Source organism: Ranitomeya imitator, chromosome 1 (assembly GCF_032444005.1).
Source record: "Ranitomeya imitator isolate aRanImi1 chromosome 1, aRanImi1.pri, whole genome shotgun sequence".
In the NCBI taxonomy this organism is placed as follows: domain Eukaryota; kingdom Metazoa; phylum Chordata; class Amphibia; order Anura; family Dendrobatidae; genus Ranitomeya; species Ranitomeya imitator.
In genome coordinates this window covers 836,178,002-836,203,056 of record NC_091282.1, presented here as the reverse complement: position 1 = coordinate 836,203,056, position 25,055 = coordinate 836,178,002, and the positions used below count along the sequence as shown (strand labels likewise).

Sequence of the window (25,055 nt, the reverse complement as noted above, 5' to 3'; positions counted from 1 at the left end):
TGAGTGTGTCCTGAGCGTAAGTGTGGACGGCGGTAAGTGTGACTTGTGATTCAGTGAAGAGGTATTTGGAAAGCCTTTAACAAATACCTGTGTGAATTGGTGTGAGTTGCTGAATTGGGGGTAGGTATATTCATAAGGGTTAACTTAGGGTGGGGGCTCATAGTTAAGGGTTTATAAGGGGCAGCTGTTTGGGGCTCAAGTCCTTTTTGGAAGTGCATATGAACAGCAAGGTTGATTGCTGTTGAGGGGAACTAGAAAAAAAAAATAAAAATCTATAAATCTTCAGCAGAGCGAGTGTGAGCGAGCTGAGTGTGTCCTGAGCGTAAGTGTGGACGGCGGTAAGTGTGACTTGTGATTCAGTGAAGAGGTATTTGGAAAGCCTTTAACAAATACCTGTGTGAATTGGTGTGAGTTGCTGAATTGGGGGTAGGTATATTCATAAGGGTTAACTTAGGGTGGGGGCTCATAGTTAAGGGTTTATAAGGGGCAGCTGTTTGGGGCTCAAGTCCTTTTTGGAAGTGCATATGAACAGCAAGGTTGATTGCTGTTGAGGGGAACTAGAAAAAAAAAATAAAAATCTATAAATCTTCAGCAGAGCGAGTGTGAGCGAGCTGAGTGTGTCCTGAGCGTAAGTGTGGACGGCGGTAAGTGTGACTTGTGATTCAGTGAAGAGGTATTTGGAAAGCCTTTAACAAATACCTGTGTGAATTGGTGTGAGTTGCTGAATTGGGGGTAGGTATATTCATAAGGGTTAACTTAGGGTGGGGGCTCATAGTTAAGGGTTTATAAGGGGCAGCTGTTTGGGGCTCAAGTCCTTTTTGGAAGTGCATATGAACAGCAAGGTTGATTGCTGTTGAGGGGAACTAGAAAAAAAAAATAAAAATCTATAAATCTTCAGCAGAGCGAGTGTGAGCGAGCTGAGTGTGTCCTGAGCGTAAGTGTGGACGGCGGTAAGTGTGACTTGTGATTCAGTGACTTTGGAGTCAGGGAGTTTCCAGGGGAGGAATTGCTGTCTGATTTTTATTAATACTTTGTATTTATTTATTTATTTATTTTTTAATTGAACTGTTCTGTCTGGTGCAATCCCCATTAGGAAATGTGCTCCACGATTGTTAATGCCATCCAGTGCACATCTTGCCACATGTATGCAGTCCTTGAGCAGCCGATCGAGGGTGCATACTGCTGTGCGAGATGTGAGCACGTTGTGCATTTGGAAACCCAGATTCTGACTCTAAATGTGCAGCTGGCAACACTGAGATCCATAGACAACATGGAGAGGAGTCTTCTGCTCACGGAGCAGACGCTCAATGGGACAGATGAGGGGGGTGATGGTGGGATGGAGCTGCAGGACAGTGAAGTAGCAAGCTGGGTGACAGTTAGGAAGCGGGGTAGAGGGAAGAGTGCCAGGGAGGCTAGTCCTGATCTGGAACACCCCAATAAGTTTGCTAAGTTGGCAGTTGAGGGGGGTGCCAGTACAGGGGTAGCACTGCTGCAGCCAGGCATGTCCTCTGAAAGCCGGAGGAGTGACTGCTCCAGTAAGGAGGGAAATAGGAGAGCAGGGCAGGCCAGACAGGTGCTGGTAGTGGGGGACTCAATTATTAGGGGAACAGATAGGGCAATCTGTCACAAAGACAGGGATCGTCGAACGGTGTGCTGCCTACCTGGCGCTCGAGTCCGACACATCGCTGATCGGGTGGACAGATTATTGGGAGGGGCTGGTGAGGACCCAGCGGTCATGGTGCACATTGGCACTAATGACAAAGTTAGAGGTAGGTGGAAGGTCCTTAAAGATGATTTCAGGGAATTAGGCTGCAAGCTGAAAGCAAGGACCTCCAACGTGGTATTTTCCGAAATACTGCCGGTACCACGTGCCACGCCAGAGAGGCAACGGGAGATTAGGGAGGTTAATAAGTGGCTCAAGAATTGGTGTAGGAAAGAGGGGTTTGGGTTCCTGCAGAACTGGGCCGACTTCTCAGTTGGCTACAGGCTCTACGCTAGGGACGGGCTGCACCTCAATGGGGAGGGTGCAGCTGTGCTGGGGGAGAGAATGGCTAGAAGGTTGGAGGAGTGTTTAAACTAGGAATTGGGGGGGAGGGTATTCATTTTATAGGAGGGGAAGATAGTGCAGACAGAGACCTGGGCACAAATAAGGAAGTTGGGGGTGGCGGTGGCATGGGGGTTGGGGTCAGAACAGTTAATAATTTAAGAAATAGAAGAACAGAGAGGAACATAAAGTGCATGTATACTAATGCCAGAAGCCTCGCCAACAAAATGGACGAATTAGAACTAATGTTGTTGGAGCATAATTATGACATGGTGGGGATATCTGAAACGTGGCTGGATGAGAGCCATGACTGGGCTGTTAACTTGCAGGGCTACAGCCTGTTCAGAAATGACCGTACAGATAAGCGAGGGGGAGGGGTGTGTCTATATGTAAAATCATCCTTAAAACCCATCCTGCGCGATAATATAGGTGAATTTAATGAAAATGTAGAATCCCTGTGGGTGGAGATAAGGGGAGGGGGAAAAAATAATAAATTACTGATAGGGGTTTGTTATAAATCTCCAAAAATAATGGAAGCAATGGAGAATATCCTCGTAAAGCAAATAGATGAAGCTGCGACTCAAGGAGAAGTCATTATTATGGGGGACTTCAACTACCCTGAAATAGATTGGGGAATAGAAACCTGCAGTTCCAGCAAAGGTAATCAGTTTTTGACAATTATGAGAGACAATTACCTTTCACAACTGGTTCAGGACCCAACAAGAAGGGGGGCACTGCTAGACCTAATATTAACCAACAGGCCAGACCGCATATCAAATATAAGGGTTGGGGGTCACTTGGGAAATAGCGATCACAAAATAATAAGTTTTCAAGTATCCTTTAAAAAGATGTGTAGTAGAGGGGTTACAAGGACACTAAACTTCAGGAGGGCAAATTTCCAACGGATGAGAGAGGATCTTGGTGCAATTAACTGGGACGATATCCTGAGACACAAAAATACACAAAGAAAATGGGAGACGTTTATTAGCATCCTGGATAGGACCTGTGCACAGTATATACCGTATGGGAATAAACATACTAGAAATAGGAGGAAACCAATATGGCTAAATAGAGCTGTAAGGGGCGCAATAAGTGACAAAAAGAAAGCATTTAGGGAATTAAAGGAAGTAGGTAGTGAGGAGGCATTAAATAAATACAGAAAATTAAATAAATTCTGTAAAAAGCAAATCAAGGCAGCAAAGATTGAGACAGAGAGACTCATTGCCAGAGAGAGTAAAAATAATCCTAAAATATTCTTTAACTACATAAATAGTAAGAAACTAAAAAATGATAGTGTTGGCCCCCTTAAAAATAGTCTGGGTGAGATGGTGGATGAGGATGAGGAAAAAGCCAATATGCTAAATGACTTTTTTTCATCAGTATTTACACAAGAAAATCCCATGGCAGACAAAATGTCTAGTGATAAAAATTCCCAATTAAATGTCACCTGCTTAACCCAGCAGGAAGTGCGGCGGCGTCTAAAAATCACTAAAATTGACAAATCTCCGGGCCCGGATGGGATACACCCTCGAGTACTGCAGGAATTAAGTACAGTCATTGATAGACCATTATTTTTAATCTTTAAAGACTCCATAATAACAGGGTCTGTGCCACAGGACTGGCGTATAGCAAATGTGGTGCCAATATTCAAAAAGGGGACAAAAACTGAACTCGGAAATTATAGGCCAGTAAGCTTAACCTCTACTGTGGGTAAAATACTGGAGGGCATTCTAAGGGATGCTATACTGGAGTATCTGAAGAGGAATAACCTCATGACCCAGTATCAGCACGGGTTTACTAGGGACCGTTCATGTCAGACTAATTTGATCAGTTTCTATGAAGAGGTAAGTTCCAGATTGGACCAAGGGAACCCAGTGGATGTAGTGTATATGGACTTTTCAAAAGCTTTTGATACGGTGCCACACAAAAGGTTGATACATAAAATGAGAATAATGGGGATAGGGGAAAATATGTGCAAGTGGGTTGAGAGCTGGCTCAGGGATAGGAAACAAAGGGTGGTTATTAATGGAGCACACTCGGACTGGGTAGCGGTTAGCAGTGGGGTACCACAGGGGTCAGTATTGGGCCCTCTTCTTTTTAACATATTTATTAATGACCTTGTAGGGGGCATTCAGAGTAGAATTTCAATATTTGCAGATGACACTAAACTCTGCAGGGTAATCAATACAGAGGAGGACAATTTTATATTACAGGATGATTTATGTAAACTAGAAGCTTGGGCTGATAAATGGCAAATGAGCTTTAATGGGGATAAATGTAAGGTCATGCACTTGGGTAGAAGTAATAAGATGTATAATTATGTGCTTAATTCTAAAACTCTGGGCAAAACCGTCAATGAAAAAGACCTGGGTGTATGGGTGGATGACAAACTTAAATTCAGTGGCCAGTGTCAGGCAGCTGCTACAAAGGCAAATAAAATAATGGGATGCATTAAAAGAGGCATAGATGCTCATGAGGAGAACATAATTTTACCTCTATACAAGTCACTAGTTCGACCACACTTAGAATACTGTGCACAGTTCTGGTCTCCGGTGTTTAAGAAAGACATAGCTGAACTGGAGCGGGTGCAGAGAAGAGCGACCAAGGTTATTAGAGGACTGGGGGGTCTGCAATACCAAGATAGGTTATTACACTTGGGGCTATTTAGTTTGGAAAAACGAAGACTAAGGGGTGATCTTATTTTAATGTATAAATATATGAGGGGACAGTACAAAGACCTTTCTGATGATCTTTTTAATCATAGACCTGAAACAGGGACAAGGGGGCATCCTCTGCGGTTGGAGGAAAAAAGGTTTAAGCATAATAACAGACGCGGATTCTTTACTGTAAGAGCAGTGAGACTATGGAACTCTCTGCCGTATGATGTTGTAATGAGTGATTCATTACTTAAATTTAAGAGGGGACTGGATATCTTTCTGGAAAAGTATAATGTTACAGGGTATATACACTAGATTCCTTGATAGGGCGTTGATCCAGGGAACTAGTCTGATTGCCGTATGTGGAGTCGGGAAGGAATTTTTTTCCCCAATGTGGAGCTTACTCTTTGCACATGGGGTTTTTTTGCCTTCCTCTGGATCAACATGTTAGGTTAGGCTATGGGTTGAACTAGATGGACATATAGTCTTCCTTCAACCTTAATAACTATGTAACTATGTAAATGGGATCTCTATCACAGATAACAGAACTAAGGGGCTTTGGAAGTGAGAAGTGTTGTGAATTCCGCTCTTGGGCTCCCTCCGGTGGTTGTAAGTGGCACTTTTGTGAGTTCTGCTCTTGGGCTCCCTCTTGTGGTTTCTAGTGGTATGGCTGCTCCTTGGAGTTAGCTGTCATCAGCTGCCTCCACTTATCGTCTCTTCTGCTCGGCTATTTAGGCCTGGCTCTTTCTTCAGCCAGTGCCACTTGTAAATGGTTCCTATTTGGATTCACATCACTTTGGAGTTCCCTGTTATCCTGACCAGTTCAGCAAAGCTAAGTTTTTGCTTGCTCTTTTCTGTCCATAGATTGTGGACTTATCCATTCTGTGCTTTCTATGTTTGTCCAGCTTATCAGTGTGAATTAATTCTGTCTTGCTGGAAGCTCTGGGAGGCAGATTTGCCCTCCACACCTTTAGTCAGGTGTGGAGATTTTTTGTAAACTCTGCATGGATTTTTGTAGTGTTTAATACTGACCGCACAGTATTCCATCCTGTCCTATCTATTTAGCTAGACTGGCCTCCTGTGCTCATCCTGGTTTCATTCTGTGTATGTCTTTTTCCTCTCCACTCACAGTCATTATTTGTGGGGGGCTAATCTATCCTTTGGGGATTTTCTCTGAGGCAAGATAGCTTTCCTGCTTCTTTCTTTAGGGGTAGTTAGCTCTTAGGCTGTGATGAGATGCCTAGGGAGAGTTAGGAGCATTCCACGGCTACTTCTAGTGTTGTGTTGAGCTTAGGGACTGCGGTCAGTACAGTTACCACTTCCTTCAGAGCTCGTTCCATGTTGCTCCTAGACCACCGTATCATAACAGTTTAAGTGGCCAAAAATGAATTAAATGCATCTCAAAAGAAGGAAAAGAAAGTTCTGAACCATTTTTTTTCTGTGCTCTGGTTTGTCTTTTTTTTCCTCTTGATATCTGGGTGGTTCAGGATATATGCTTTGGCATGGATGTTCAGGGTTTGTTTTCTCGTGTGGATCAACTGGCTGCAAGAGTACAGAGTATCCAGGACTATGTTGTCCTGACTCCGGCTTTGGAGCCTAGAATTCCTACTCCTGATTTGTTTTTTGGGGACAGATCCAAGTTTTTGAACTTTAAAAATAACTGCAAATTGTTTTTTGCTTTGAAACCCCGCTCTTCTGGTGATCCCATTCAGCAAGTAAAAATCATCATATCCTTGCTGCGTGGTGACCCTCAAGACTAGGCTTTTTCTCTTGAAACAGGGGATCTGGCATTATTGAATGTAGATGCATTTTTTCAAGCGCTCGGATTATTGTATGACGAACCTAATTCTGTGGATCATGCAGAAAAAACCCTGTTGGCCTTGTGTCAAGGTCAGGAAGCGGCAGAGTTATACTGCCAGAAATTTAGAAAATGGTCTGTGCTCACTAAATGGAATGAATGTCTTACGTTATTGCAAAAAGGTTTTTTTTTTTTTCTTTTTTTTTTTCTTTTTTTTTTTTTGCATATCTGCTTATTTGTGTTACGTAGGTAATCCTGCTGGTGTGAGGTATTCACAGACTGGTGCATTATATATCATGGTCACAACTATACTCCTTAGGTTGTGTTGCTTTACCCTATATTCCAATAGTGCTGTTCATGCAGACATCTTACACTGTACTATTTATTATTATTAGCCATTACAGTGCGTTTGGGGAGGGATCGCATCTAGGAGGAGGGTTCTATTATGGGCCATTTGTTCATGTTTCTAGGTCCTATGTGTGACCAATTTTAAATGCTTTTAATTGTGTGCTCCATGTGGTTGTTTCCTATGTCCATGAGTGTCATTCTAATAAAATTTGTAATTTTCATATTTAATCCATTGCCTTGGGTGATCCCCTTTTATGGTCTATTTCTTGTGTTGTTTTTTCATGGCTTAGTATAGCATAGACCAGGTTGGATCCCCGTTTCCTATGTGGTGCCCCCGCTCTAGTTATTAGATTACAGCAGCACGTGTTCCACCACATTACCCCTACCCTCAACAATGGTGTTAAAGGGAAAGTCCACCTAACCATGGACACGTGGACAAGTGCTTGTGGGCAGCGACGGTACATCTCAATGACAGCACAGTAGGTTAACATAGTGGAAGCTGGGACCCAGTCGGACCTTGGGATGGAACACATCCTCCTGATGCTGAGGATTGCTGGCCCTACATCAATCAGGGCTGCCCCCACATTCTACAGCTCCTGCACCTCCTCCTGTTCAACCTCCATCTCTGAAATGAGCACATCAGTCACAAGCTGGAAGCACTGCCTCAACCATGCGGCAACAGGCTGTTCTGAAGCTAATCTGCTTAGGTGGCAAGCCGCACAATGCTGAAACGTTGTGGACAGTGCTAAAAGAGCAGTCAGATTTTGGATGACTGTTGTGAATTCAGCTTTTGGGCTCCCTCCGGTGGTTGTAGAGGGTAATGCAGTTGTGCCTGGACTGCAGGAGTGGACATGTGTATCTACTAATTGCAAAACTGACTGGGGTATATAGCTTTGCAGGACTCTTTAGTTTTTTTCAGCCTAGCTATTTCTCTGGAGATGCAGATATACCCCCCATGTCTTTAGTCAGATGTGGTGATTCGTATCTTCTGTGGTGGATATTTTCTAGTGTTTTTATACTGACCGCATAGTACTCTGTTCTATTCTTTCTTTTTAGCTAGTATGGCCTTCTATGCTAAAATCTGATTTCATATCTGCGTATGTTATTTCCCTCTCCTCTCACAGTCAATATTTGTGGGGGGACTATCTATCCTCTGGGGATTTTCTCTGAGGCAAGATAGGTTTCCTGTTTCTGTCTTTAGGGGTAGTTAGATCTTAGGCTGTGCCGAGGGGTCTAGGGAGTGTTAGGTACCCCCCATGGCTACTTCTAGTTGCGCTGCTAGGTTCAGGGTTTGCAGTCAGTACAGGGACCACCTTCTCCAGAGTCTGTCTCATGCTGCTCCTAGGCCACCAGATCATAACAGATGACACAGCTGAACCTACAGCAAGGCATGGTCGTGTGTGACAATGGCACATGTGCTTAACCTCGTCGTTCAACGTATTATCAAAAGCTACCCGGAGCTGCCGGATCTGCTAGTGAAAGTATGCCACCTGTCTGTTTATTTTAGAAAATCAGCTACAGCTTCAGCCGCTCTTGCCGTGCTTCAGCAGCGTTTGCCCCTTCCGGCTCACCGACTGGTGTGTGATGTCACCAAGCGTTGCAACTCTGCACTGCATATGTTGGAAAAGATTTGTGAGCAGAAGAGAGCAGTTGTTGACTACCAGCATCAACAAGGCCAATGTTATTCAGTTCAGACTCCACACATAAGACCTTAGGAGTGGACATGGATGTCAGACATATGTACCATCCTCAAAAACTTTGAGGACTGCACCAAGATGGTGAGCGGTGATGACCCCATAATTAGCGTCACCATCCCGCTTCTCTGCATTCTGAAAACCTCTCTGCTCACAATTAAAGATGATGCATTGCAGGCTGAGCACGAGGACATGGAGCTAGGAACCATAGAGGTTGATTACACTCAGCCCAGCCTCATGTCATCCCAAAGTGGATTGGTAGACAATGAGGAAGAGGAGAAGAAGGAAGAACAGGAGCTACTTTCATGCGCTATAGATGGTACTACAAGCATAGCTGTCATACCGTCTGTTCAGCGTGGATGGACTGAGGACAGGGAGGAGGAGGACAGCATGGTCAGTTGTCCCGTTGGTGGGGACACAGAAGTCTTGCCTGTTAGCAGTCTGGCACGCTTGGCCGACTTTATGTTGTGCTGCGCTTCCCATGACCCTCGCATTATTAAAATTTTTGGTGACACTCATTACTGGTTGGTGACACTTCTAGACCCATGCTACAAGGAGAACTTTCAATCTCTTCTTCCAGAGGCAGGCATGTGTACTAAAATGTTGCAGTACCAGAGGGCCCTTGTAGCGGAATTACTAAAAAAAATTGCCATCTGAGAACGCTGGCAGTAGACGTCCGAGTTTGTTGTGCAGCCAAGGAGTCCAAGCGAGAGAAACAGAAGTACAATCCAGCTTAGGCAGGGGAACAATGGTAAAGTTCTGGGACAGTTTTCTTAGACCCTCCCATCATGCCGACACAGAAGCAAGGGGTGCTGTCACAAGAAGTGCAATGTTTAGGAAGATGCTGAGGGAGTACCTTGCTGATCATACAAACATCCTCCGTGATTCCTCTGTGCCTTTTAATTATTGGGTATCCAAGCTGGATACGTGGCATGAACTGGCTCTCTACGCCTTGGAGGTCCTGGCCTGCCCTGCTGCTAGCGTTCTGTCAGAGCGGGTTTTAAGTGCCACTGGTGGAATTATAACAGATAAGCGCATCCGTCTGTCAACTGAAAATGCTGACAGGCTGACTATTATAAGAATGAACAAGGGCTGGATTGGGCAAGACTTCTGTACACCACTAAATGAAAACAGCAAAACATAACCTCAAATACGTTGTCTTTTTTGTGGAGGTGTATTCTCATGCACCACTTCACAGCCACACAAGGGTATACACTTCCTGATTTGGACTGTTTGGTGTTATCCTCCTCTTCATCCTCATCCTGATCATCCACAACCATACGAACACCAGGGTGAACGTATTCCATGATGCAAAAGTCACTCATTTTTTTGTGCAAGGGTGTTTTCATGATGCCCGTTAATAATTTTAAACCAAAAAAATGTATTCTCCCAGAGGGAAATGTTTGTCAGCCCATACACTTAGTGTATGGGCATTACCAGCCTAGGAGACCTGCTTCTTTACATTGGGCCTAATTTTCTAATTCTAATTCTCTGCCACTAGATCACCAGGGTTAACGTGTTCCGTGCTGCTACAGCCAGTCTTAATTTTGGCAAAAGTGTCTATGATGCCCAGAAAATAATTTTTAAAAATGTACCTCCGATGGGGAAATTTTTGTCAGCCCATGCACTTAGTGTATGGGCATTACAAATCTAGGAGACTCGCTCCTTTACATTGGGCCTAATTTTTAATGAGTCCTTCCTCAACATCTCCTCATTTTCCACCACTAAATCACCAGGGTTAACGTGTTCCTTTCTGCTACAGCCAGTCAATTTTTGGGCAAGAGTGTCTATGATCCCCATAAATCATTTTTTTAAATGTACCCCTCATGGGGAAATGTTTGTCGGCCCATGCATTAAGTGTATGGGCATTACGAGTCTAGACTCCCACTGCTTTGTAATGGGACAGTTTTTTTTATGAGGCCCTCCTCCATGTTTCTTCCAAGGGGGATTGTGCTGCGTGTAAATTTGGTTCAAGGTGGCCTTTGCATTCAATGCATAAGGAAACAGTATGGCAGGACCAACTGAAGAATTTGAAGTGGATTTTTCTGTGGCCATCCATTACCTGGGTTCAAAGACTTATTGGGGTGCTTATGACTTGGTAGCAGGGCAGGCCTTGCTGTTAATACATAAGAAAACAGTATGGCAGGACCAAATGAATAATGTGAAGTGGGTTTTCCTGTGGCCATCCAGTAATTGGGTTCAAAGGTTTATTGGGGTGCATATGACTTGGTAGCAGGGCAGGCCTTGCAGTCAATACAGAATAAAACAGTATGGGATTACAAAATGACTAATGTGAAGTGGATTTTTACTGTGGCCATCCAGTACCTGGGTTCAAAGGATTCTTGGGGTGCATATGACTTGATTGCAGGGCAGGCCTTGCATTCAATGCAGCATTTTTTCAGAAATCACTCCTGTACCTCTCGTGAAAGGGGTATTGGGATGCGTCGTAATTCTTGGCAGCCCAGCCACTCACTGCAAAGGCAATAACAGCATAGGAGACCCACCCACTGTTTAATAATGGCCCTTTAAAAATAATAATGCCCCTCTAAAAATAGGCTTTGTGACTTTAAGAGTCCATCCTTCATAAATGAAACAAGATGTGTCTGCTTATGTGTCACACAACACATGGCCAGCTAGGGTTGTTAAATGTTGCAATGACATTTCCCAGTGAATGCATTTGTATTGGATGAAAGCAATGTTAAAGTTGAAAAATGCATCAAAAACGCTGCGTGTGAACATAGCCCAAGTGGTGGAGGAACATTTTGGTCTAGGGTTAATTATTTTGCCTTATATACAAGTCATTACCCTGGAAAGGATGTACCTTGACATATTTCCCAGCAAAATCCATTTTGGTTTAGTTTTTGTATGCTTTTTGGTGCACCTGTAAAAATGGCGTGAAACTCTGACAACTTTGCTTACAGCTGTGACCTAGGAGTCAGAAATGCTTCCAGGGATAATCCCCATTATGTTCCCATGTCATTTGGGCAGTGTTTCCATGATTCTCAGATGTTTGTAGACCTTAAAAGGACCCCTGGGGGATCGCGGTAAAAATACTCGGGCTTCCCATAGACTTACATTGGGCTCGTTGCTCAGGTCGAGTACCCGAGTATTCCAATTTGCTCGACCCGAGCAATGAGTACCCGAGCATTTTAGTGCTCGCCCATCACTAATAGGGATATAATCCCTTTACATATACGGTACTTTTTTTCTATTGCTGTGTTCATGATCCCCTTGTAAGATACCGTATGTAATCTACATGTTGTGTGCACCTTCTGTGCCACCACTTCCCTTGTACTGTTATAATAAAGGTATTTTTTACCTATAAATTTATCTCATTGTCCTGTTATGTTGAAAGCACATTTTAACCACATATCGGATGGTTGTTTTGGTTGGGTTTTATATAATTTTCCGAGTAGTTTTCATTTTTGTCAATATTGACACCGGCAAAGATCTATAACCTTTTATATAGTATCTATTACATACAATATTGTGAATATTTCAGGTGTCTCCTGATCAGTGTTTTTTAATTATTCTCTTCCAGGGACTGTGACTGCAAAGGATATTTTAAAAAGCTTTGATTAACATTTATTTTATACACTGTTTGCTTCTTATTAGTTTTCCTTTCCCTTTATCTGTGCTCTACATGTTCTAATACGTTTGTTCCTCAGATGAGTTGGTGTACCAGGCAGCAAGTCCCGATGAAGAAGCTTTAGTGAATACAGCAAGAAATTTTGGCTATGTTTTTTTCTCCCGAACACAAGATAGCATCACGACAATTGAGCTTGGAGTAGAAAAAACATATAAAGTCCTTGCACTTCTTGACTTCAATAGTGATCGTAAGAGGATGTCGATATTAGGTGAGTGATGCGTTTCTTAGTCCTTTTCACTTGAGATTATTTAAAAACCACACATTTCTTTTTGCATGTTTCAAATTATAACTATATTTTTAATAGTCAGGGACCCTGAAGAAAAGATAAAGCTTTACACTAAGGGAGCAGATGATGTTATTCTTAAACGACTCCATCCACATTCTACTAATGTGGCAGTGACTGAAAAATCCTTTGAGGTATGTGATTATTACAATCTTTACAGGATTATAAGGGTATGTGCACACGTCAGGATTTCTTGCAGAAATTTTCCTGACAAAAACCGGACATTTCTGCCAGAAATCCGCATGCGTTTTTTTTGCGTTTTTTTCATGCGTTTTTGATGCGTTTTTTGTGCATTTTTTCCCAAATGCATAGAATAGCGGGAAAAACGCAGAAAATCTGCAAAATTAATGAACATGCTGCTTTTTTTTACCGCGTGCATCATATGCACAAAACATGCAGAATTTCCATACCTAAATTTTCATCTGCAGCATGGCAATTTATGTTGCTGTGTTTTTGCAGACTATTCTTATGTAGCTCAATAGGGAAGTCAAATTGGCAACAAAACAAGCTGATCTGCTGCAAAATCCACGCTCTTGGGGAAAAAGCTTTTTGCAAAGTTTAAAATAAAAATGATGTCTAATCCCATATGACCTCTGAAGACTATCATAGGCTACTGAGTTCACATGCAACAAGGCATGGTCTCATGAGGCCAATGTGTCCAGAATGTACTGTGTTTTTTTAATCTTCCTCTATCTGCAGTGGATTTGGTACACATTTTCATCTATTCTTGCAGTTTCTTGCAGAATTGAGGAAATTCAACTCCATTTAACCCTGCTGTTCTGTTGGTCAAAAATGACCGACTTTGAACTTCAATATTCTTTAAAATATTCAAGATGCGGCTCTGAAACCCGTGGCCGACCGACCCATCCTCATTTAAGTCAATCAACCACAAGTTTCAGAACCGCATCTTGAACACCCCAAAAAATACCAAAGTTCAAAATAGGTCTCCCCAGACCGAACAGAACAGCAGGGTTTAAGCATACCCTGAATGTTATGTTGGCAGACCAAAACTGTCTGAACAAATTGCCAAACCGTTTTTGTGCATAGTAGATAATATAGTGTCTATATGTTAAACATATTGTGATATATACCTAGAGCAATGAGAATCAATCTGAAAAAAACATTAATTTGTAAAAAGTCTTTGAAATAATATTCTGTGGAAGTAGACCAGTGTGGTGACAAACATGAAATGTTGCATTTCATTTGACATTGCACTGGATATAAAATCGTTTTACATAATCAATATCTGTCAGTCGTAACAAATCTGGAATTTTGTTAATCTAGATGTTTGCTCAGGAGACCTTAAGAACTTTATGTTTGGCTTATAAAGAGGTGGATCACTCAGTATATAAAGAATGGAGTAACAAATTCCATCAGGCAAGTGTCTCTCTGCAGAATCGACTACAGTGTCTGGAAATGGTTTACGATGAAATGGAAAATGACTTACAGGTACTATAAAAAGCTTTTCATCCTGGTATACCTTAATATCTCAAGGCAAATCACTGTATATTACAATGCTCAGCTTAAAGCCCCACTTTAAAAAGTAAGATTTTATTCAACATCTCACTGAACACAAGAACATTTCCAACATTTTGACAATACTGAGTTTCATAGAACATTTTTTAACCCACAACTAGTGATGAGCGAGTGTGCTCGTTACTCGGGTTTTCCGAGCAGGCTTGGGTATTCTCCGAGTATTTATGGCAAGCTCGGAGATTATGTTTGAATCACTGCAGCTGCATGATTTGCGGCTGCTAGACAGCCTGAATACATGTGGGGATTCCCTAACAAACAGGAAACTCCCACATGTATTTAGGCTGTCTAGCAGCTGCAAATCATGCAGCTGCGGCGACTAAAATATAATCTCCGAGAACGCCCAAAATACTCGGGAAACAACATGAAAGTAAGGTTAATAGTAATTATAATATAAATTTCAATGCAAAATTTTCAGTTTTACTCAAATTAGTTGAATACACCCCACATCGAAAACTACTACATGTAGTATTTTGTATGACCCCCATGAGTTTTAAGGACAGCATTTATTCTTCTAGGCATGCAATGAACAAGTTGGGTACATATTGCAAAATCTATCTTTACATTTGCAAAATTCATGATCTCATCAATGAGATGTAACTCCACGACACCAACAGAACTCATGCAGCCCCACAAAAAGACACTGCCACCTCCATGTTTCACTGTAGGCACTATGCATTTTTCTTTGAACTCCTCATCTTTGTGACGCCATAGAGTTTTGAAATCATCAGTTCCACAAATTTATCTTGATCTTATTACTCCACAGTATAGAGTCCCTGTAGTCTGCATATTTTTAATACATTTTTCTGCAGTAGTCTGTATATTTTTAATCAATTTGTCTGGTAAATTGTAGGTGGGATTTTTGTGTATGGGCTTTGTCCATGTCCATGCATGTCATTCCTCTGCTGTCTATGCTGTATTGTGTCACAGACAACACTGACACCTTTGCTTGGCTGCACCTATTTCTTAACTAACTGCAGTAAACTTGTATGTGTATTTTTTCAACCCCTCTCATTTGACTGTAAGCTGCCGGGAGCAATAAAGTTCATTTCCTTCCATCAATGGGGCTCTCAGTGCCAGCACTAGACTGGCTCTGAAAACTATTAACCTTAGAGGGACTCTGTCACCCCCTCCAGCTGTTAGAAACTAAAAGAGCCACCTTATGCAGCAGTAATGCTGCATTCTGACAAGGTGGCTCTTTTAGGTGACAAGGTGAATCACAGCCCCTCTGTGTGTTATGCATTATGCACAGTGCGGGGCTGGGATTCACAAGCTGGGTGGCCGCACAGGCGCAGTCTGCAAGACTGCATCGGAGGTCAGACGGCCAGAGCTCAAAGCGCCTGCCCCAGTCAGAACAAAACAGCGCAGGCGCCGGATTTGATTGGAAAACAGCGTGGAGGGGGTGGCGCCCGGTGCCAAAGAAGCTTTGAGTGACGGAAGTGTGGCGTTTGCAGCAGGGGGGTTAAGACCTGCCTCCAGGACTAAAGAGAGGTATTTTGGCGAAAATTATAAAACGCTTTATTTTTCCTTTGACTGCACCAATAACTAAAAGAGCAACCTTGTCAGAATGCAGCATTACTGCTGCACAAGGTGGCTCTTTTAGTTTCTAATGGCTGGAGGGGGTGACAGAGTCCATTTGAGATTAACTTGCAGATTAAGAGTATTATTTTACTTGACAGATTCCCTTTAAGCTAAATTTGCCCTCTAAGCACCAAATGGCATGGAAATAAGACCAGCTCACCGTAGCAGATATCCTTAGGTGTTCAGAGCATGGGAAATGCTGTGTCAAGGCGTGGAGCAATTAAAACATGAGAAATCCAGCTCAACGAACTTGTGAACAAACTTCTTCTTTATTCACCAAAAAGTGCTCAGCAGAGGGTAACACATCATCAGCATTGACAGTTACATGATATGCAACAACGACATGTTTCATTAAGGGTGCATAGCCACCAGAAACGCGTTGTTGTCGCATATCATGCAACTGTCAATGCTGATGTTGTATTACCCTCTGCTGAGCACTTTTTGGTGAATATAGAAGTTTGTTCACAATTTCGTTGAGCTGGATTTCTCATGTTTTGACCAAATGGCATGCCCATCTTTCTCATCTGGGCAATCTTTAACCGCTTCAAAACTCTCATAGTCCGTCATAGGAACAAAAGACAGGCCCTTGCTCAAAACGGCCATCTGTTCTCTACTCAGGGCTTTCGAGGATAAATTAATGACGCGGTTATCTAGAGGGGGTTCCGGGGATTGGACCGGTTCCTCAGTGGATAACTGAGGTCTAAAAAACGGTCTCCTTGTGGTGAACCTCTATTTGCTCCTCTAACTCCACGTGCCCCCCTCCTCCTAGTCCTCTTGTTTTACCTCTTGAGTTTTTGAAACGGGTATCCAAATGTGAGAATTCAGTTTCAGAGGATGAGAGGTCTACCTTGAGAGGTTTACCGTGAGGGTGCGCCTCTTTTCTAAACAATACAGTACGCACATTCCTCTGCAGAATGGTTATCTTAGAATGAGCACACAAGCCGGAAATGACGTTACGCCACAGGGTCAGAGTGTCCCAGTTACTAAGGGGATTGTGCGCGTTATCATCTGGTGCATGCGCTTTGACAGACCCGAAGCCTAATGCTGGTCTTTGGGTTACACAAAGCCGGTCACATGAACACACGCCAACCGCCAAGTGTACGCGCTCTTACAGACCGGAAGTAGAAACCACGACGTCCGGAAGTGCTTGATCATGAATGCCGGCGGTTGTCAGTTATAAGGGCTGACATAATGTAAGTACACCAGCGATTGCTCACCATCTGAAATACATGCTGTAATCCCCTGATGAGTAAAGTAAATAAGGCAGCACCGATCTGTCTGAGAGCACTGCAGTGTAAACAGGTGCTGAACCTAGAGTCGCCAACTCGTATATAGTTAAGTAAATAAGGCAGCACACTGTAGCGCTGAAACATGCAAATATGGAACACGAAAATTGAACTGCATTACTGCACTAGAAATATGAAAAATGAGAGCGTTTAGTGCATAAAAATGGCCAATTTTATGTGTACCTGGTAGCCCCTTATACCAGGTCCTACACTTGCCTTACCTCGCTGAGAATAAACGTCTCCATCTGAATGGGTACATGTGAGACCTCTTCCTAGAATAAAATTCTCTCTCTCTGTGGAGGGGTATTGGACCTGCTGTAATTAAAACACCTGTGGCTAGGAGGTGGAGTGCACGATCAGAAGGCTAGAGAATACATTTCAAAAACCTCATATTTCTAGTGCAGTAATGCAGTTCAATTTTCGTGTTCCATATTTGCATGTTTCAGCGCTACAGTGTGCTGCCTTATTTACTTAACTATATACGAGTTGGCGACTCTAGGTTCAGCACCTGTTCACACTGAGTCTATGTTTGGATGTGCCGGTCAGGTTTTTGAAATGTATTCTCTAGCCTTCTGATCGTGCACTCTGCCTCCTAGCCACAGGTGTTTTAATTACAGCAGGTCCAATACCCCTCCACAGAGAGAGAGAATTTTAGTCTAGGAAGAGGTCTCACATGTACCCATTCAGATGGAGACGTTTATTCTCAGCGAGGTAAGGCAAGTGTAGGACCTGGTATAAGAGAGATGCCGTAAAGGGGCTACCAGGTACACATAAAACTGGCCATTTTTATGCGCTAAACGCTCTCATTTTTCATATTCCTAGTGCAGTAATGCAGTTCAATTTTCGTGTTCCATATTTGCATGTTTCAGCGCTACAGTGTGCTGCCTTATTTACTTAACTATATACGAGTTGGCGACTCTAGGTTCAGCACCTGTTTACACTGCAGTGCTCTCAGACAGATCGGTGATCTAACACAGTGCTGTGCAAACTGTCAGATCACCGATCTGTGATGCCCCCCCCGGGACAAAGTAAAAAAGTAAAAAAAAAAATTTCCACACGTGTAAAAAAAAATAAAATAAAAAATTCCTAAATAATGAAAAAAAAATATTATTCCCATAAATTCCTTTCTTTATCTAAATAAAAAAAACAATAAAAGTACACATATTTAGTATCGCCGCGTCCGTAACGACCCAACCTATAAAACTGTCCCACTAGTTAACCCCTTCAGTAAACACCGTAAGAAAAAAAAAAACGAAGCAAAAAACAACGCTTTATTATCATACTGCCGAACATAAAGTGGAATAACACGCGATCAAAAAGACAGATATAAATAACCATGGTACCGCTGAAAGCGTCATCTTGTCCCGCAAAAAACAAGCTGCCATACAGCATCATCAGCAAAAAAATAAAAAAGTTATAGTCCTCAGAATAAAGCAATGCAAAAATAATTATTTTTTCTATAAAATAGTTTTTATCGTATAAAAGCGCCAAAACTAAAAAAATGATATAAATGAGGTATCGCTGTAATTGTACTGACCCAAAGAATAAAACTGCTTCATCAATTTTACTAAACGCAGAATGGTATAAACGCCTCCCCCAAAAGAAATTCATGAATAGCTGGTTTTTGGTCATTCTGCCACACAAAAATCGGAATAAAAAGCGATCAATAAACGTCACGTGCCCGAAAATGTTACCAATAAAAACATCAACTTGTCCTGCAAAAAACAAGACCTCACATGACCCTGTGGACCAAAATATGGAAAAATGATAGCTGTCAAAATGTGGTAACGCAAAAAATATTTTTTGCAATAAAAAGCGTCTTTTAGTGTGTGACGGCTGCCAATCATAAAAATCCGCTAAAAACCAGCTATAAAAGTAAATCAAACCCCCCTTCATCACCCCCTTAGTTAGGGAAAAATTAAAAAATTAAAAAAATGTATTTATTTCCATTTTCCCATTAGGGTTAGGGCTAGGGTTAGGGCTAGGGTGAGGGCTAGGGCTAGGGTTAGGATTAGGGTTAGGGTTTGGGCTAGGGTTAGGGTTGGGGCTAGGGTTAGGGCTAGGTTTAGGGCTAGGGTTAGGGCTAGGGTTAGGGCTAGGGTTGGGGCTAGGGTTAAGGCTACAGTTAGGGTTGGGGCTAAAGTTACGGTTAGGGTTTAGATTACATTTACGGTTGGGAATAGGGTTGGGATTAGGGTTAGGGGTGTGTCTGGGTTAGAGGTGTGGTTAGGGTTACCGTTGGGATTAGGGTTAGGGGTGTGTTTGGATTATGGTTTCAGTTATAATTGGGGGGTTTCCACTGTTTAGGCACATCAGGGGCTCTCCAAACGCAACATGGCGTTTGATCTCAATTCCTGCCAATTCTGCATTGAAAAAGTAAAACAGTGCTCCTTCCCTTCCGAGCTCTCCCGTGGGCCCAAACAGGGGTTTACCCGAACATATGGGGTATCAGCATACTCAGGACAAATTGGACAATAATATTTAGGGTCCAATTTCTCCTGTTACCCTTGGATAAATACAAAACTGGGGGCTAAAAAATAATTTTTGTGGAAAACAAAATATTTTTTATTTGCGTGGCTCTGCGTTATAAACTGTTGTGAAACACTTGGGAGTTCAAAGCTCTCACATCACATCTAGATGAGTTCCTTAGGGGGTCTACTTTCCAAAATGGTGTCACTTGTGGGGGGTTTCTACTGTTTAGGTACATTAGGAGCTCTGCAAACTCAATGTGACGTCTGCAGACCATTCCATCTAAGTCTGCATTCCAAATGGCGCTCCTTCCCTTCCGAGCCCTCCCATGTGCCCAAACGGTGGTTCCCCCCAACATATGGGGTATCAGTGCACTCAAGACAAATTGGACAACAACTGTTGGGGTCCAATTTCTCCTGTTACCCTCGGGAAAATACAAAACTGGGGGCTAAAAAATAATTTTTGTGGGAAAAAATTTTTGTTTTATTTTTACGGCTCTGCATTATAAACTTCTGTGAAGCCCTTGGTGGGTTAAAGTGCTCAACACACATCTAGATACGTTCCTTAGTGGGTCTACTTTCCAAAATGACGTCACTTGTGGGGGGTTTCAATGTTTAGGCACATCAGTGGCTCTCCAAACGCAACATGGCGTCCCATCTCAATATCTGTCAATTTTGCATTGAAAAGTCAAACGGCGCTCCTTCCCTTCCGAGCTCTCCCATGCGCCCAAACAGTGGTGTACCCCCACATATGGGGTATCAGCGTACTCAGGACAAATTGTACAACAACTTTTATGGTCCAATTTCTTCTCTTACCCTTGGAAAAATAAAAAATTGGGGGCGAAAAGATATTTTTTGTGAAAAATAATGATTTTTGATTTTTACGGTTTTGCATTATAACTTCTGTGAAGCACTTGGTGGGTCAAAGTGCTCACCACACCTCTAGATAAGTTCCTTAAGGGGTCTACTTTCCAAAATGGTGTCACTTGTGGTGGGTTTAAATGCTTAGGCACATCAGTGGCTCTCCAAACGCAACATGGTGTCCCATCTCAATTCCTGTCAATTTTGCATTGAAAAGTCAAACGGCGCTCCTTCCCTTCCGAGCTCTCCCATGCGCCCAAACAGTGGTTTACTCCCACATATGGGGTATCAGCGTACTCAGGACAAATTGTACAACAACTTTTAGGTCCAATTTCTTCTCTTACTCTTGAGAAAATAAAAAATTGGGGGCGAAAAGTTAATTTTTGTGAAAAAAACGATTTTTTATTTTTACGGTTCTGCATTATAAACTTCTGTGAAGCACTTGGTGGGTCAAAGTGCTCCCTCTAGATAAGTTCCTTAGGGGGTCTACTTTCCAAAATGGTGTCACTTGTGGGGGGTTTCAATGTTTAGGCACATCAATGGCTCTCCAAACACAACATAGCGTCCCATGTTGTGAATTCTGTTATCGAACTCCCTCCTGTGGTCATGAATGGTACTTCGGCGAGTTCTGTCCATGGAATTCCTCTGGTGGCTGTGAGTGGAGCTGCTGCTTCTGAGGTTCCTTCCACTGGTGACGTAGTTTATTCTTTGGCTGGCTGTTCTATTTAACTCCACTCAGATCGTTACTCCATGCCAGCTGTCAATGTTCTTGTACTGGTTCAGTTCGCTCTTGGATCTTTCTGGTGACCTGTCTACTCCAGCAGAAGCTAAGTCCCTGCTAGTTAATTATTTGTTCATTGTTTCCTTGTCCAGCTGGCTTTGATGATCTTGCCTTGCTAGCTGAAAGCTCTGGGATGCAGAGTGGCACCTCCGCACCGTGAGTCGGTGCGGAGGTCTTTTTGCGCACTCTGCGTGGTCTTTTTGTAGGGTTTTGTGCTGACCACAAAGATACCTTTCCTATCCTCAGTCTGTTTAGTAAGTCTGGCCTCCCTTTGCTGAAACCTGTTTCATTTCTGTGTTTGTGACTTTCATCTTAACTCACAGTCAATATATGTGGGGGGCTGCCTTTTCCTTTGGGGAATTTCTCTGAGGCAAGGTAGGCTTTATTTTCTATCTTTAGGGCTAGTTAGCTCTTAGGCTGTGAAGAGGCGTCTAGGTCGTGTTAGGTACGCTCCACGGCTATTTCTAGTTGTGTGATAGGATTAGGGGTTGCAGTCAGCAGAGCTCCCACTTCCCAGAGCTTGTCCTGTGTGAGTTTAACCATCAGGTCGTTCCGGGTGCTCCTAACCACCAGGAAACAGGAACACATGGGCTACTTGCACAGTGAACAAGTCTGTATGATCATGTTCACACACCACCAAGAAACCTGAAGACACAAAAGAGAATAGTAAAACCAAAAACACTCAGTTTGAAAAAATGTTGCAGTAATCCGCAAGTGCTAGTAAAAGATGTAAAAAACATGTAAAAAACAGGGTATTTGGTTGATACGTTTTTTGCAAAAAATGTATACTAAGCTGCTCTACCTATCTTCGCGGTATACCCTTATCAGAGCAGTCCTAACTAATGTATGCAATCCCTATCTGATGTATTTAAAAACCTGATCATCTGTATATAACCTGTGTGAACAGGGTTCAGAGAGGAAAAATCCATGTGTGCATACAGGGTAGAACAGCTTTTGTGCAGATAGCCCAAGAGGAGTGGTGGAACTCCCCAGTCTTGTAGACACAAGAGAACAATTATGGAAACAGGAACACATGGGCTACTTGCACAGTGAACAAGTCTGTATGATCATGTTCACACACCACCAAGAAACCTGAAGACACAAAAGAGAATAGTAAAACCAAAAACACTCAGTTTGAAAAAATGTTGCAGTAATCCGCAAGTGCTAGTAAAAGATGTAAAAAACATGTAAAAAACAGGGTATTTGGTTGATACGTTTTTTGCAAAAAATGTATACTGAGCTGCTCTACCAATCTTCACGGTATACCCTTATCAGAGCAGTCCTAACTAATGTATGCAATCCCTATCTGATGTATTTAAAAACCTGATCATCTGTATATAACCTGTGTGAACAGGGTTCAGAGAGGAAAAATCCATGTGTGCATACAGGGTAGAACAGCTTTTGTGCAGATAGCCCAAGAGGAGTGGTGGAACTCCCCAGTCTTGTAGACGCAAGAGAACAATTATGGAAACAGGAACACATGGGCTACTTGCACAGTGAACAAGTCTGTATGATCATGTTCACACACCACCAAGAAACCTGAAGACACAAAAGAGAATAGTAAAACCAAAAACACTCAGTTTGAAAAAATGTTGCAGTAATCCGCAAGTGCTAGTAAAAGATGTAAAAAACATGTAAAAAACAGGGTATTTGGTTGATACGTTTTTTGCAAAAAATGTATACTAAGCTGCTCTACCAATCTTCACGGTATACCCTTATCAGAGCAGTCCTAACTAATGTATGCAATCCCTATCTGATGTATTTAAAAACCTGATCATCTGTATATAACCTGTGTGAACTGGGTTCAGAGAGGAAAAATCCATGTGTGCATACAGGGTAGAACAGCTTTTGTGCAGATAGCCCAAGAGGAGTGGTGGAACTCCCCAGTCTTGTAGACACAAGAGAACAATTATGGAAACAGGAACACATGGGCTACTTGCACAGTGAACAAGTCTGTATGATCATGTTCACACACCACCAAGAAACCTGAAGACACAAAAGAGAATAGTAAAACCAAAAACACTCAGTTTGAAAAAATGTTGCAGTAATCCGCAAGTGCTAGTAAAAGATGTAAAAAACATGTAAAAAACAGGGTATTTGGTTGATACGTTTTTTGCAAAAAATGTATACTAAGCTGCTCTACCAATCTTCACGGTATACCCTTATCAGAGCAGTCCTAACTAATGTATGCAATCCCTATCTGATGTATTTAAAAACCTGATCATCTGTATATAACCTGTGTGAACAGGGTTCAGAGAGGAAAAATCCATGTGTGCATACAGGGTAGAACAGCTTTTGTGCAGATAGCCCAAGAGGAGTGGTGGAACTCCCCAGTCTTGTAGACACAAGAGAACAATTATGGAAACAGGAACACATGGGCTACTTGCACAGTGAACAAGTCTGTATGATCATGTTCACACACCACCAAGAAACCTGAAGACACAAAAGAGAATAGTAAAACCAAAAACACTCAGTTTGAAAAAATGTTGCAGTAATCCGCAAGTGCTAGTAAAAGATGTAAAAAACATGTAAAAAACAGGGTATTTGGTTGATACGTTTTTTGCAAAAAATGTATACTAAGCTGCTCTACCAATCTTCACGGTATACCCTTATCAGAGCAGTCCTAACTAATGTATGCAATCCCTATCTGATGTATTTAAAAACCTGATCATCTGTATATAACCTGTGTGAACAGGGTTCAGAGACAGTCCCATCTCAATTCCAGTCAATTTTGCATTGAAAAGTCAAATGGCGCTCCCTCGCTTCCAAGCTCTGTCATGCGCCCAAACAGTGGTTTACCCCCACATGTGGGGTATCAGCGTACTCAGGACAAATTGTACAACAACGTTTTGGGTCAATTGTCTCCTGTTTCCCTTGGTAAAATAAAACAAATTGGAGCTGAATTAAATTTTCTGTGAAAAAAAGTTAAATGTTCATTTTTACTTATTAAACATTCCAAAAATTCCTGTAAAACACCTGAAGGGTTAATAAACTTCATGAATGTGGTTTTGAGCACCTTGATGGGTGCAGTTTTTAGAACGGTGTCACACTTGGGTATTTTATATCATATAGACCCCTCAAAATGACTTCAAATGAGATGTGGTCCCTAAAAAAAAAAATGGTGTTGTAAAAATGAGAAATTACTCGTCAACTTTTAACCCTTATAACTCCCTAACAAAAAAAAATTTTGGTTTCAAAATTGTGCTGATGTAAAGTAGACATGTGGAAAATGTTACTTATTAAGTATTTTGTGTGACACATCTCTGTAATTTAATTGCATAAAAATTCAAAGTTGGAAAATTGCAAAATTTTCAAAAGTTTTGCCAAATTTCCATTTTTTTCACAAGTAAACGCAGGTAATATCAAAGAAATTTTACCACTATCATGAAGGACAATATGTCATGATAAAACTTTGTCAGAATCACCGGGATCCGTTGAAGCGTTCCAGAGTTATAACCTCATAAAGGGACAGTGGTCAGAATTGTAAAAATTGGCCCGGTCCATAACGTGCAAACCACCCTTGAGGGTAAAGGGGTTAAAAGAGACCATTATTGGTTCTTCATGGTAATCTGAGGCAGTGAGGCATTTTATGGTTTGTTTTTGTGTTTTTTGTAACTGTCAGCACTAGCACCTTATTGGCACTGTATGTTTATATTTTATTAGGAAATTTAATAAAAGCTACGTTTTAACGTTTCTTCATTTTTCAAAAACTTGCTTATGCTGGTACTTTGGTCTATTGGTTTTTGACGTATACAAATTTTCAAGCCAGGCTTGTTCAACCCTGTGTGTCCCCAACTTTTTACTATTGACGCTGCCTATGCGGCATCAATAGTAAAAAGATCTAATGTTAAAAATAATAATAATTAAAAAAAATCGTTGCATACTCACCGTCCGTCGGCCCCTCGGATCCACAACAGGCCTTTCCCGCTCGCGACGCTTTGGTAACCTGTCCATGCTGCGATCTCGTGAGATGATGCTATGTCATCATTTCGTGAGACCGCAATGCACTCTTGAGACGGGAGCGCGGGAGGAGCGTCGGTAACCGCTTCGCTTGGATCTGGGGGCTCCGGAA

General features: G+C 42.1%; 1 protein-coding gene across 1 annotated transcript in view; it reads left to right on the top strand.

The window, feature by feature from the left end:
* Positions 1–25,055, top strand: part of ATP8B3 (ATPase phospholipid transporting 8B3) — a 652,733-nt gene that overhangs the window by 383,531 nt on the left and 244,147 nt on the right. The window contains exons 15-17 of the mRNA XM_069740644.1: positions 12,210–12,398; positions 12,495–12,607; positions 13,758–13,922. Of these exons, the coding sequence (XP_069596745.1) occupies positions 12,210–12,398; positions 12,495–12,607; positions 13,758–13,922 (467 nt within the window). The remainder of the gene's footprint in view (positions 1–12,209; positions 12,399–12,494; positions 12,608–13,757; positions 13,923–25,055) is intronic.